Source organism: Mandrillus leucophaeus, unplaced genomic scaffold, assembly GCF_000951045.1.
Source record: "Mandrillus leucophaeus isolate KB7577 unplaced genomic scaffold, Mleu.le_1.0 Scaffold688, whole genome shotgun sequence".
In the NCBI taxonomy this organism is placed as follows: Eukaryota; Metazoa; Chordata; class Mammalia; order Primates; family Cercopithecidae; genus Mandrillus; species Mandrillus leucophaeus.
In genome coordinates, this window is record NW_012107452.1 from 1,591,033 (window position 1) to 1,604,365 (window position 13,333).

At 38.6% G+C, this 13,333-nt stretch overlaps 1 protein-coding gene across 1 annotated transcript in view; it reads right to left on the reverse strand.

Moving 5' to 3' along the window:
* Positions 1-13,333, reverse strand: part of LOC105555483 (meiosis-specific kinetochore protein-like) — a gene marked incomplete at its 5' end in the record, with an annotated part of 42,996 nt that overhangs the window by 1,680 nt on the left and 27,983 nt on the right. Inside the window, one exon of the mRNA XM_012002451.1 lies at positions 676-802. Coding sequence (XP_011857841.1) covers positions 676-802 — 127 coding nt within the window. The remainder of the gene's footprint in view (positions 1-675; positions 803-13,333) is intronic.

The window sequence follows — 13,333 nt, forward strand, 5'->3', positions numbered from 1 at the left end:
CTACCTTAAATCTCAGAGCCTTAATACATAAAATGGGAATAACAGTACACATCTTATCTATTATAAAGTCATAATGAGAAATACATGAAATATAAGGTTCTTAGCACAGTGCCTTTCACAGAGGAAGTACTCAACCAATATGAGGTGAATGCAAAAACATCTCCACATCTCTAAAAAGAATGCTACTAAAATTGAAACCAAAACAATACTAAATTTCACATAACTATAAGAGGAAGTATCCCAGATAAATAGATTTTACATCAGTGTCATATGCTAATTTTTCAAAAGATAAAGTATCTGTCTTTAAAAAAATTATTTTACTCTGGTTCTGGTTCTGAAATCTGACCAGACTTTTTTTTTTTTAAATGAAGAGACAGACAGTGTCTCCCTCTGTCACTCAGGCTGTAGTACAGTGACCTGATGATAGCTCACCATAACCTTGAACTCCTAGGCTCAACTGATCCTCCTACCTCAGCTATCCAAAGTGCTGGGATTATAGGCATGAGCCACTGAGTCCACCCCTGACCAGGCTTTTATAATTTTACCATTTCCACTTTGTGCAAGAACCCTTAGAATACAATTTATATCTGAATTTCCTGTGTACATAAGGCATTTTTAATGAAAAAAAAGTTTTCTATCATTCAAAAAGTATGCTCTGCATTCATACTACAGTACCTTGAGGGATATCCTTAGGAAGAGAATATTTCTTCTTCTTTACAATAACACCTTTATTTTTCACTTGCCTAGTTCCTCCTGGTGATGCTCTAATAATACAACATATTTCTGATGCATTTGCAGGAAACTGGAAAAGAAAAAAAGCAGATATTACATAATTCCTCCAAATATTACATTTGTATGTTGCTTTATTTCAAATGCAACTAGTCTTAATATCTGTATTTCTTAGATATTAATAATAGCAAGCATTTATTAAATGCTTACTCCACTCCTAACAGTAATTGGTTTTAAAAATATGTTCATTTAATATTCACAAAACCAAGCAAGGCAGATTACATTATCTCCATTTTATAAATGAGAAAACAGTTTCGGAGAGATTGACTTACTTAAGGATAGGGAGCAAGTAATGGTAGAGTTGAGATTCAAGCATGCTGAAGTGGGAGAGAAAGTTTGCATGATTTATTGAGTTAAAACACAAATTTAAATTTAACTGAGTTAAACACTAAATTCCTTAATTTTTTACCTCAGGTAATTCTGACAATTTCCCATCAGGCAGATAGTCTCTGGAATAAAAAAATACTGGCTGGGCACGGTGGCTCATGCCTGTAATTCCAATACTTTGGGAGACCAATGCAGGAGGATCCCTTGAGGCAGAGGCAGAGGCTGAAGCAGAGGCAGAGGGGGAGGGGGAGGGAGAGGAAGATGGTGAGGGGGAGCAGGAGAGGGAGTGGGAGGGGGGAAAGAAAGGAAAGAAATGCCTTATCTTTCAGAAGTGACATACCTTGTTTTTTAGAATTCAGAAGCAGAGATGTATTTATCCAGGGCTTCTGTTATTTTAAATAAAGTCTATATAGAAACTTATGTAATTTTTTTTTTTTTCTTTTTTTTTGAGACAGGGTGTCTTTCTTTTGCCCAGGCTGGAGTGCAGTGGCGTGATCTTGGCTTAAAGCAACCTCTGCCTCCCAAGTTAAGTGATTTTCGTACCTCAGACTCCCAAGTAGCTGAAACTACAGTCATGCGCCACTACATCTGGCTAATTTTTTTGTTTTTAGTAGAGACGGCGTTTCACCATGTTGGCCAGGCTGGTCTCTAACTTCTGACCTCAGGCGACCTGCCCGACTCGGCCTCCCAAAGTGCTGGGATTACAGGAGTGAGCCACCGTGCCCGACCAGAAACTTCTTATGTAAATTTAAAAAAATATTTTTTAAGTTTTGTAAGTATATAGTAGGTATATATATTTATGCAGTACATTATATGTTTTGGTACAGACATGCAATGCATAATAATCACATCTATGGAAAATCAGGTATCCATCCCCTCAAGCATTTATCCTTTGCATTATAAACAATCCAATTCATTATTTTTAAATGTACAATTTTAAATACCAGACTTTTATAATTTTACCATTTCCACTTTGTGCAAGAACTCAGAATATAATTCATAACTGCATTTCCTGTGTACCTAAGGCAGTTTCCTATAGGGCCAGCAAATACCAGGTCTTATTCATTCTTTCTATTGTTTTGTACCCATTAACCATCCCCACCTACCCCCACCAATCCCCACCCCCAGCACTCAGCTATCCTTCCCAGTGTCTGGTAACCATCCTTCTATTCTCTATCTCCATGAGTTCAATTGTTTTGATTTTTAGATCCCACAAATAAGTGAGAACAAGTGATGTTTGTCTTTCTGTGCATGGCTTATTTCCCTTAACATAATGACCCCCAGTTCCATCCATGTTGTTGCAAATGACAGGATCTCATTCCTTTTCATGGCTGAATAGTCCTCCATTGTGTGTAAGTATCACATTTTGTTTATCCATTCATCTGTTGATGGACACTTAGGTTGCTTTCAAATCTTGGCTATCGTGAACAGTGCTGCAACAAACATGGGAGTGCAGATATCTCTCCGATATACTGGTTTCCTTTCTTTTGGATATATACCCAGCAGTGGGATTGCTGGATTGGTAGCTCTATTTTTAGTTTGTCTGTTTGTTTCCCCGAGACAGAGTTTCACTCTGTTGCCCAGGCTGGAGTGCAGTGGCGTGATCTTGGTTCACTGCAACCTCTACCTACCAGGTTCAAGCAATTCTCCTGCCTCAGCCTACCAAGTAGCTGGGATTACAGATGCACACCACCATGCCTGGCTAATTTTTGTAGTTTCAGTACAGACCGGGTTTCACTATGTTGGCCAGGCTGGTCTCAAACTCCTGACCTCGTGATCCGCCCACCTCGACCTCCCAAAATACTGGGATTACAGGCATGAGTCACCGTGCCTAGCCTATTTTTAGTTTTTTTGAGGAACCTCCAAACAGTTCTCCATAGAGGTTGTACTAATTGACATTCCCACCAACAGTTTATAAGGGTTCCCTTTCTCCACATTCTCACTAGCAACTGTTATTGCCTGAGTTTGGGATAAAAGCCATTTTAACTGGGGTGACATAATATCTTACTGTACTTTTGATTTGCATTTCTCTGATGATCAGTGATGTTGAACACTTTTTCATATGCCTTTTTGTAATTTGTATGTCTCCTTTTGAGAAATGTCTTTTCAAATCTTTTCCCCATTTTTGAATCAGATTATTAGATTTTTTTCCTACAGAGATATTTGAGCCCCTTTTCCCTACAGAATTGTTTGAGCTCCTGGTTATTACCCCTTGCCAGATGGGTAGTTTGCAAATATTTTCTCCCATTCTGTGGGTTGTCTCTTCACATTGTTGATTGTTTCCTTTGCTGTGTAGAAGCATTTTAACATGATGTGATCCTATTTGTCTATTTTTGCTTTGGTTGCCTGTGCTAATGGGGTATTATTCAATAAATATTTGCCCAATGTCCTAGAGTGTTTCTTCAATGTTTCCTTGTAGTAGTGTCATAGTTTGAGGTCTTAAGGTATTTAATCCACTTTAATTTTTCTATAAGGTAACAGGTAAGGATCAACTTTCATTCTTCTGCATGTGAATATTCAGTTTTCCCAGTATAATTTACTGAAAAGACTGTCTTTCCCCAATGTATGTCCTTGCTACCATTATGGAAAATGAGCTCGCTTTAGCTGTATGGATTTCTCTCTGGGTTCCCTATTCGGTTCCATTAGTCTGTGTGTCTCTTTTTATGCCAGCACCATGTTGTTTTCATAGCTCTGTAGTATAACTTGAAGTAATATCATTCTTCCAGTTTTGTTCTTTTTGCTCAAGATAGCTCTATTAGTCCGTTCTCATACTGCTATGAAAAAAATACCCCAAATTAGGTAATTTATTAAGGAAGGAGGTTTAATTGACTCACAGTTCCACATGGCTGGGATAGCCTCAGGAAAGTTACAATCATGGTGAAAGGCACACCTCTTCACAGGATGGCAGAAGACAGAATAAGTGCCAAGTGAAGGGGAAGCCCCTTATAAAACCATCGGATCTTGTGAAAACTCACTATCATGAGAACAGCATGAGGGAAACTGCCACTGCCCCCATGATTCAATTACCTCCACCTGGTCCCACCTTTGACACATAGGGATTACTACAATTCAAGGTGAGATTTGCGTGGGAACACAGAGACCAACTGTATCAATAGCTTTGGCTATTCTTTTTTTTTTTTTTTTTTTTTGAGACAGAGTCTCGCTTAGTCGCCCAGGCTGGAGTGCAGTGGCGGGATCTCGGCTCACTGCAAGCTCCGCCTCCCGGGTTCACGCCATTCTCCTGCCTCAGCCTCCCGAGTAGCTGGGACTACAGGCGCCCGCCGCCTCGCCCGGCTAATTTTTTGCATTTTTAGTAGAGACGGGGTTTCACCGTGTTAGCCAGGATGGTCTCGATCTCCTGACCTCGTGATCCGCCCGCCTCGGCCTCCCAAAGTGCTGGGATTACAGGCGTGAGCCACCGCGCCCGGCCGCTTTGGCTATTCTGGATCTTTTGTGACTGCATGTAAGTTTTAGAATTGTTTTTCCTGTTTCTGTGAAGAATGTCATTGGTATTTTCATAGAAATTCCATTAAATTGTACATTGCATTGAGTAGTATGGATATTTTTATGATATTGACTCTTCCAATCTATGAACATGAAATATATTTCCATTTTTTTTGGTGTCCTCTCCAATTTCCTTCATGTTTTATAGTTTTCATTGTACAGATCTTTCACTTTTTTGGTTAAGTAAATTCCTAGGTATTTATTTTACCTATGGCTATTGTAAAAGGGATTACTTTTTAAATTTCTTTTTCAGATTGTTCACTGTTGGCATATAGAAATGCTACTGATTTTGGTATGTTGATTTTGTATCTTGCAACTTTCCTGAATTTATTTATCAGTTCTAATAGCTTTTTGGTGGAATCTTTAGGTTTTTTCAAGTATAAGATCATATTATCTGCAAACAAAGATAACTTCTTCCTTTCCAATTCAGATGCCCTTTATTTCTTTCTCTTTTCTGACTCCTCTAGCTAGGACTTCCAATACTATGTTGAATAACTGGTGAAAGTGAGCATCCTTGTCTTGTTCCAGGTTTTTTTTAAAAAAAAAAAAGGCTTTCAGTTTTTTCTCATTCAGTATGATACTAGCTGTGCGTCTATTATGTATGGCTTTTATTATGTTTGACAGAGCAGAAGCACCATCATCTCAGACAAATACCGCCACTTTAAGTTCCAGCTACCTTTCTAGCCTCATGCATTTCAAGGAAATCATTTCTATTCTACCTACAAGCAGCCAGAAAGAGCAGACAGTAAAACACAGATAAGACAGCTCCCACACAGAGGGAAATGGGGGGAAAGTCTCTTGGGTAACTGCCAAACTTCACCCTCATACAATGGGCCCCAGTAAAACAGTGGGCCTTAATAGGCACATTCCTTTCCCTGCAGGTGCACTAAGACAGGGAAGCTAAAAGCAGACTGGGGGCGTTGGTGGTGGGGAGGTATGCCTGCAGCTGCAGAAAGATGTATGGGAACACACACACAACTCTCCCTCCCAGATAAGCACAACAGGCCAGGCGTGGTGGCTCATGCCTGTTATCCCAGCACTTTGAGAGGCCAAGACGGGAGGATCAGTTGACGTCAGGAGTTCAAGACCAGCCTAGCCAACATGGTGAAACCCCAACTCTACCAAAAATACAAAAATTAGCCAGGCATGGTGGTGCATGCCTGTAATCCCAGCTACTCTGGAGGCTGAGGCAAGAGAATTGCTTGAACCCCTGAGTTGGAGGCTCACTTCCAGCCTGGGTGACAGAGCTAGAAAAAAAAAAAAAAAAAAAAAAAAAAAAAAAAAAAAGGCACAACAGAGAGACACAGAAGCAATCCAAGCTTCTAATAAACTCTCCCACTCTGAATCCTTAAAAACTCTTAGTCTGTAAGACAGTGTGCCTCTGACCTAACTCGGCCAGAAGGCTCCTCTCAGGTTTGTTTTCTCTAAGATAAACCTGCCTTGACTGGAAAGCTACCTTTCTTGTTTCTTTCCTTTCTTTAATTCTTACAATGTTGAGATATGTTCCTTCTATGCCCAGTTTTTTGATTGTTTCTATCATGAAGGGGTATTAAACTTTATCACATGCTTTTCAGCATCAATTGATCATATGGATTTTGTCCTTCATTCTGTTGACACAAAGTATCATGTTGATTGATTTGCATACGCTTAACCATCCTTGCATCCCTGGGATAAAACCTACTTTGTCATGATATGGTTATTTATTTATTTATTTATTTATTTATTTGATATGGAGTCTCACTCAGTCACCCAGGCTGGAGTATAGTGGTGTGTTCTCAGCTCACTGCAACCTCTGCCTCCCAGGTTCAAGTGACTCCCCTGCCTCAGCCTCCTGAGTAGCTGGGATTACAGGTGTGCACCACCATGCCTGGCTAATTTTTTTGTATTTTTAGTAGAGACAGGGTTTCAGCATGTTGGCCAGGCTGGTCTCCAACTCCTGACCTCAGGTGATCTGCCTGCCTCAGCCTCCCAAAAGTGCTTGGATTACAGACGTGAACCACTGTGCCTGGCTGATAAATGATCTTTTAAATGTATTGTTGAATTTGGTTTGCTACTATTTTGTTGAGGATTTTTCCATCAATATTCATCAGAGATACTGGCCTATAATTTTCTTTTTTTCAGGTGTCTTTCTCTAGTTTTGGTATCAGGGTAATTCTGGTCTCACAGAATGAATTTGGAAGTATTCCCTTCTCCATTTTTCAGAACAGTTTGAGTAGGATTGGTATTAGTTCTTCTTCAAATGTTTGGTAGAATTCAGCAGCAAAGCCATGAGGTCCTGGGCTTTTCTTTACTGGCAGACTATTATGGCTTCAATCATATTACTTGCTATTGGTCTATACAGGTTTTTGATTGATGGTTCAATCTTTGTAGATTCTCTGTGTCTCGAAATTTCTCCATTTCTTTTAAATTTTCCAAATTATTGGCATATAGTTGCTCATAGTGGCCACTAATGATCCTTTGAATTTCTGTAGTATTCATTGTAATGTTCCTTCTTCATCTCTGATTTTATTTACTTGGGTCTTCTTTTTTTCTTAGTCTGGCTAATGGTTTGTCAATTTTGTTTATCTTTTCAAAATACCAGCTTTTTGTTTTGTTGATCTCTTGTATTGTATGTTTCTTCAAATTCATCTATTTCTGTGCTGATCTTTATTATTTCTTTCTTTTACTAATTTTGGGTTTGCTTTGCTCCTGCTTTTTCTAGTTCTTTAAGATGTGTCGTTAAGTTGCTTATTTGAAGGTTTTCCTCTTTTCTGATGTAGGTACTTACAGCTCTAAATTTCCATTAGTACTGCTTTTGCTGTATCCCATAGGTCTTGGAATGTTGTATCTCCATTATTATTTGTTTCAACAATATTTTCAATTTCCTTCTTAATTTGTCATTGACCACTGGTCATTCAGGAGCATACTGTTTTAAATGCCAGGTGTTTGTATAATTTCCAAAATTCCTCATTATTGATTTGAAGTTTTACTCCATTGCACTCAGGATAGATGCTTGATATTGTTTCAATTTTTTGAGTGTTTTAAGACTCATTTTGTGACCCAACAAATGGTCTGTCCTTTGAGAATGATTCATGCATTGAGGAGAAAAATGTGTATTCTGAAGCCACTGGATAAAATGTTCTATAAATATATATTAGGTTCATTTGTTCTACAGTGCAGATTAAGTCTGATGTTTCTTTGTTGATTTTCTGTCTGGGAGATCTGTCCAATGCTGAAAATGGGCTCTTTAAGTCTCTAGCTGTTGTTATATTGAGTTCTGCCTTTTTGTGTGTGTGTGTGTGTGTGTGTGTGTGTGTGTGTGTGAGAGACAAGATTTACTCTTTTGCCCAGGATGGAATGCAGTGATCCAAACACAGCTCACTGCAGCCTCAACCTCCTGGGATCAAGCAGTCCTTCCACTTCAGCCTCATGTATAGCTGGTGCCACCATGCTTGGCTTTTTTTTTTTTTTTTTTTGGAGACATGGGGTCTCACTTTGTTACCCAGGCTGGTCTCAAACTCCTGGGCTCAAGTGATCCTCCCACTTTGGCCTCCCAAAGTGCCGAGACTACAGGCATGAGCCACCACACCCAGCCTCTCTCTTTAGCTCTACTAATATTTCCTTTATATATCTGGGTGCTCCAGTGTTAGGTGCATATGTATTCACAATATGCTCTTACTGAACTGACCCCTTTATCTTTATGTAATAACCTGCTTTGTCTTTTCTTACAGTTTTTGCCTTTAAATCTGTTTTGTCTAAGTATAGCTACTTTTTTTTTTTTTTTTTGGTTTCTATTGGGATAAAATATCTTTTTCCATCTCTTTATTTTCAGTTTGTGTGTATCTTTATAGCTGAAGTGTGCTTCTTGTAGGCAACAGATAATTTGGTCTTGTTTTCTTTTCTTTTTTTTTTTTTTTAAATCCATTCAGCCACTCTATGTCTTTTCATTGGAGAGTTTAGTCCATTTGCATTCAATGTTGTTATTGATAGTTAGGGACCTACTGCTGCCATTTTATTATTTGTTTTCTGGTTGACTGACGGTCTTCTCTTTCTTTTTTCCTTCCTTCCTGTCTTCCTTTTAGTGAAGATGATTTGCTTTTGCAGTACACTTCAATTTCTTGCTTTTTATGTTTTGTGTATCCGTTGTATGTTTTTTGATTTGAGGTTACCATGAGGCTTGCAAATATTATAACTATTTTAAACTGATGACAACACTGATTTCATAAACATGCAAAAATAATATTAAAACTCTAACTTTGTCCCCTCGCTTTTTAACTTTTTGTTTTTTCTCTTTATGTCTTATTGTACTGTCTATGTCTTGAAAAGTTGTAGTTATGATTTACTGGTTCACTGTTTAGTCTTTCTCCTTAAGTCAAGAGAAGTTTATACACTGTGATAACAATGTTATACTATTCTGTTTTTCTCTGTGCTTACTATTACCAGTGAGTTTTCTACCTTTAAATGATTTCTTATTGTTTATTAACATCCTTTTCTTTCAGAATGAAGAAATCCCTTTAGCATTTTCTGTAGGACAAATCTGGTGTTGATGAAATCCCTCAGCTTTTGTTTGTCTATGGAGATCTCTATTTCTCCTTCATGCTTAAAGGATTTTTGGACAGATATACTATTCGAGGGTAAAAGTTGTTTTCCTTCAGCACTTTAAATACGTCATGCCACTCTCTCCTGGCCTGTAAGGTTTCTACTGTAAAGTCTGCTGCCAGATGTATTAGAGCTTCATTTTATGTTGTTTTTTTTTTTTTTCCTTGCTGCTTTTAGGATCTTTACTATATCCTTGACCTTTCAGAGTTTGATTATTAAATGCCTTGAGGTAGTCTTCAGATTAAATCTGCTTGGTGTTCTACAAACTTCTTGTCCTTGGATACTGATATCTTTCTCTATGATTCGGAAGTTCTCTGTTATTATCCCTTTAAATAAACTTTCTATCCCTATCTCTTTCTCTACCTCCTCTTTAAGACCAGTAACTCTTAGGTTTGCCCTTTTGAGGCTATTTTCTAGATTTCGTAGGTGTGCTTCATTTTTTATTCTTTCTTCTTTTGTCTCCTCATTGTCTTTTCAAATAGCCAGTCTTAAGCTCACTAATTCTTTCTTCTGCTTGATCAGTTCTGCTGTTAAGAGACTCTGGTGAATTCTTAAGTATGCCAAATTGCAGTTTTCAACTCCAGGATTTCTGCTTGATTCTTTTTAAGTATTTGAATGCCTTTGTCTAATTTACCTGATTTCTAAATTCTAAATTCTGAATTCTAAATTCCTTCTCTATGCTATCTTGAATTTCTTTGAATTTCCTCAAAACAACTATTTTGAATCCTCTGTCTGAAAGGTGATATTATCTCTATTCTCCTGGATTGGTCCCTGGTGTGTTATTTAGTTCTGGTGAGGTCATGTTCTCCTGGATGATGCTGGTGTTTATAGATGTTCATCAATGTATGGGCATTCAAGAATTAGGTATTTATTATAGTCTTTACAATCTGGATTTGTTTATGCCTGTGCTTCTTGGGAAGCTTTCTTAGATATCCAAGGGACTTGGGCCCCAAGTAACACTAGTTTTTGCAGACTTGCAGCAGTACCACCTTGGTAGTGTTGGGCAAGACTTATAGCAGTACCACCTTGGTAGTGTTGGACAAGATCTGGAAAAATTATCTGGATTCCTAGGCAGAGACTCTTGTTCTTTTCCCTTACTTTCTCCTAAACAAATGGAGTCTCTATCTCTCTTTGCTGAGCCACCTGGAACTGAGGGTATGATGATGCAAGCACCCCTGTGACCACCACCAATGAGACTAAGCTGGGTCAGACCTGAAGCCAGCACAGCATTAGACCTTGCCCATGGCCTTTCCCTTCAGCGTGGTGAGTTCCCTCAGGCCCCAGGCTCTCAAGGATGAACAAGCAACCAAAAACTATCAAGAATAAAATTCAGGTCAGGCGCGGTGGCTCACACTTGTAATCCCAGCACTTTGGGAGGACAAGGTGGGAGGATCACTTGAGGCCAGGAGTTCAAGACCAGCCTACGCAGCATAGTGAGACCTGACTCTAAAAAAAAAAATCAGAAAACTTAGCCAGGTGTGGTGGTCCACATCTGCAGCCATAGCTACTCAGGAGGCTAAGAGAGGAGAATCACTTGAGCCCAAAAGTCGAAGGTTACTGTGAGATATAATCCCACTATTGCACTCCAGCCTAGGTAACAGAGAGAGACATCCTGTCTCAAAACAAAACAAAACAATAACCAGGAACGGAAAGAAGATTTGAACAAGAAACAACCAGAATTTCTTGAAACGAAAAAGTTTTTGAAATAAAAAATTCAGTGAAAGGCTTAAGAAGCAGAGTAGATAGATAAAGAGAGAATTACTAAAGAAATTGTCCAGACTATAACAAATAAATGAACAATATTGAACAAAAGTTGAACGATATGGAGGACAGAATGAAGCCTAACATATAATTACCATTCCAGAGAGAATATAATAAATAATAGCTGAAAATTTTCCCAAATTGATGAAAGACATAAATCCACAGATTTAGGAAGCCTAATCCCAAGAAAAATCAGAATTTACAAAGAACAGCAAACAAAATTAATAATCAAGCCAGGTGCAGTAGCTTACACCTGTAATCCCAGTACTTTGAGAGGCTGAGGTGAGAGGATTGCTTGACTCCAGGAGTTCAAAACCAACCTGGGTAATATAGGGAGACCTCATTTTACTAAAAAAAAAAAAAAAAAAAAAAGCTGGGCATGGTGGCATGCATCTGTAGTCCCAGCTACTTAAGAGGCAAAGGTGGGAGGATCACTTGAACCCAGGAGGTCAAGGATACAGTGAGCCATGATCTTACCACTGCACTCCAGTCTGGGTGACAGAGTGAGACCCTGTCTTAAAAAATAATCATCATCATCATCCACTTATGTACACATTCCAGTAAAATTATAGCACACCCCAAACAAAGAGACCTTAACAAAATCCAGTAACAAAAGATATATGTGTCAGGCCCCAAGACCACCCTCAGGCTCAGTGATTTGCTAAGACTCATAGGATTCAGAAAAGCTGTTTTACTCAGGGTTACAGTTTATTACAGCAAAAGGATACAGATTAAAATTGGCAAAGGGAAAAGACACAGGGCCAAGACAAGGAGCAGTTGTCCTCCAGTGGAGTCACATGATCAGCACTTAATTCTCCCATATGCAAAAGGGAAGCTCAGTGAGCCTTGAGGTCAGGGTTTCTATTTGGGGTCAGTCACACAGGCATGTAGTTCCTTCATGACAAACCTCAGCTACTCAGCCCCCAGAGGTCAAACAGACATAGAGTGGACCAAAACCTCAGGCATCAAAAACAAGTATTTACCATAAACCAAATTGTTTGCATAAACTACCTGGCAAGGCCCAAGACTTCAGGCATACAGACATTCCTAAGAAGCAGAACACTCCAAGGACTTAGAGGATCTCCCAGGAGCCTGGCCACAGGACAGTCCTAAGGACCTTGGGAATGTGCAAGCCTGCTGAGTTAACCCTTTCCTGCATATACTTTACAAGGCAATAACAATTATACTATTAGGACAACTGTAACTGCCACATGTAAGTCAAAAGACAGTGGAATGACACCATCAAAGATCAGAGAGAAAATGACTGTCAACTTAGAAATGTGTACTAAGAAAAACTATCTTTCAAGAATAAAGACAAATTAAAGGCATTTTTTTAAACCTAACACAATCTACCACCAAAGATCTTCACTAAATGAACTAATCTAAATGGTGACTTTTTCTTGTTTTCTTTTTTTTTACTAGAGATAGGGTCTCGCTATGTTGCTCAGGCTGGTCTTGGACTCCTGGGTTCAAGGAGTCCTCCCCCTTGGCCTCCCAAAGTGCTGGGATTGCAGGCATGAGTCACTGTGCCTGGCCTAAATGGTGAATTTCAAAATAAAGAAAAATGACCTGAGATGACTGTCCTAAGAGGCAAGAATAAAAGGTAAGTAAATTTAAATATATGTAATATAAGCAAACATTGTCTAAATAATAGCAATAATGCTGATTATTATAATTCGGGATTAAAGACAACCAAAATACTGTAAAACAAAAATATATGTTGGGAGTGGATGATTGAACTTAAAAGTATTATAAGTTCCTTATATTTTTCGCCAACAAAGTTGAGTTATTGTTTAATTTTTAGACATTACTAACTTAAATATACCATGTAAAATTTCAAGAGTAGGCATGATTGATAGGGTTTGGCTTTGTGTCCTACCCAAATCTCATCTTGAATTATAATCTAAATTATAATCCCATGTTGGAGAAGGGACCTAGTAAGAGGTGATTAGATCCTGGAGGCAGTTTCCCCCATGCTGTTCTTGTGATAGTGAGTTCTCATGAGACTTGGTTGTTAAGTGTCTGGCACTTTCCCTGTGCTCTCTTTTTCCTGCCACCTTGTGAAGAAGGTACCTGCTTCCCCTTTGCCTTCTACCATGATTGTAAGTTTACTAAGGCCTCCCCAGCCATGCAGAACAGTGAGTCAATTAAACCTCTTTCCTTTATAAATTACCTGGTCTCAGGTATTATCCTTATAGCAGTGTGAGAATGGACTAATACAATGCTAAGAAACAAAATAGAAAGTATGTTTCAAACCAGTAGGGGAAAGAAGTGAAACGGAAAAAGTTAAAATTTTTTTTTTTAAATTTTTAAGAGTTTCACTGTGTTGCCCAGGCTAGAATGATACCATCATAGCTTACTGCAGCCTCAAACT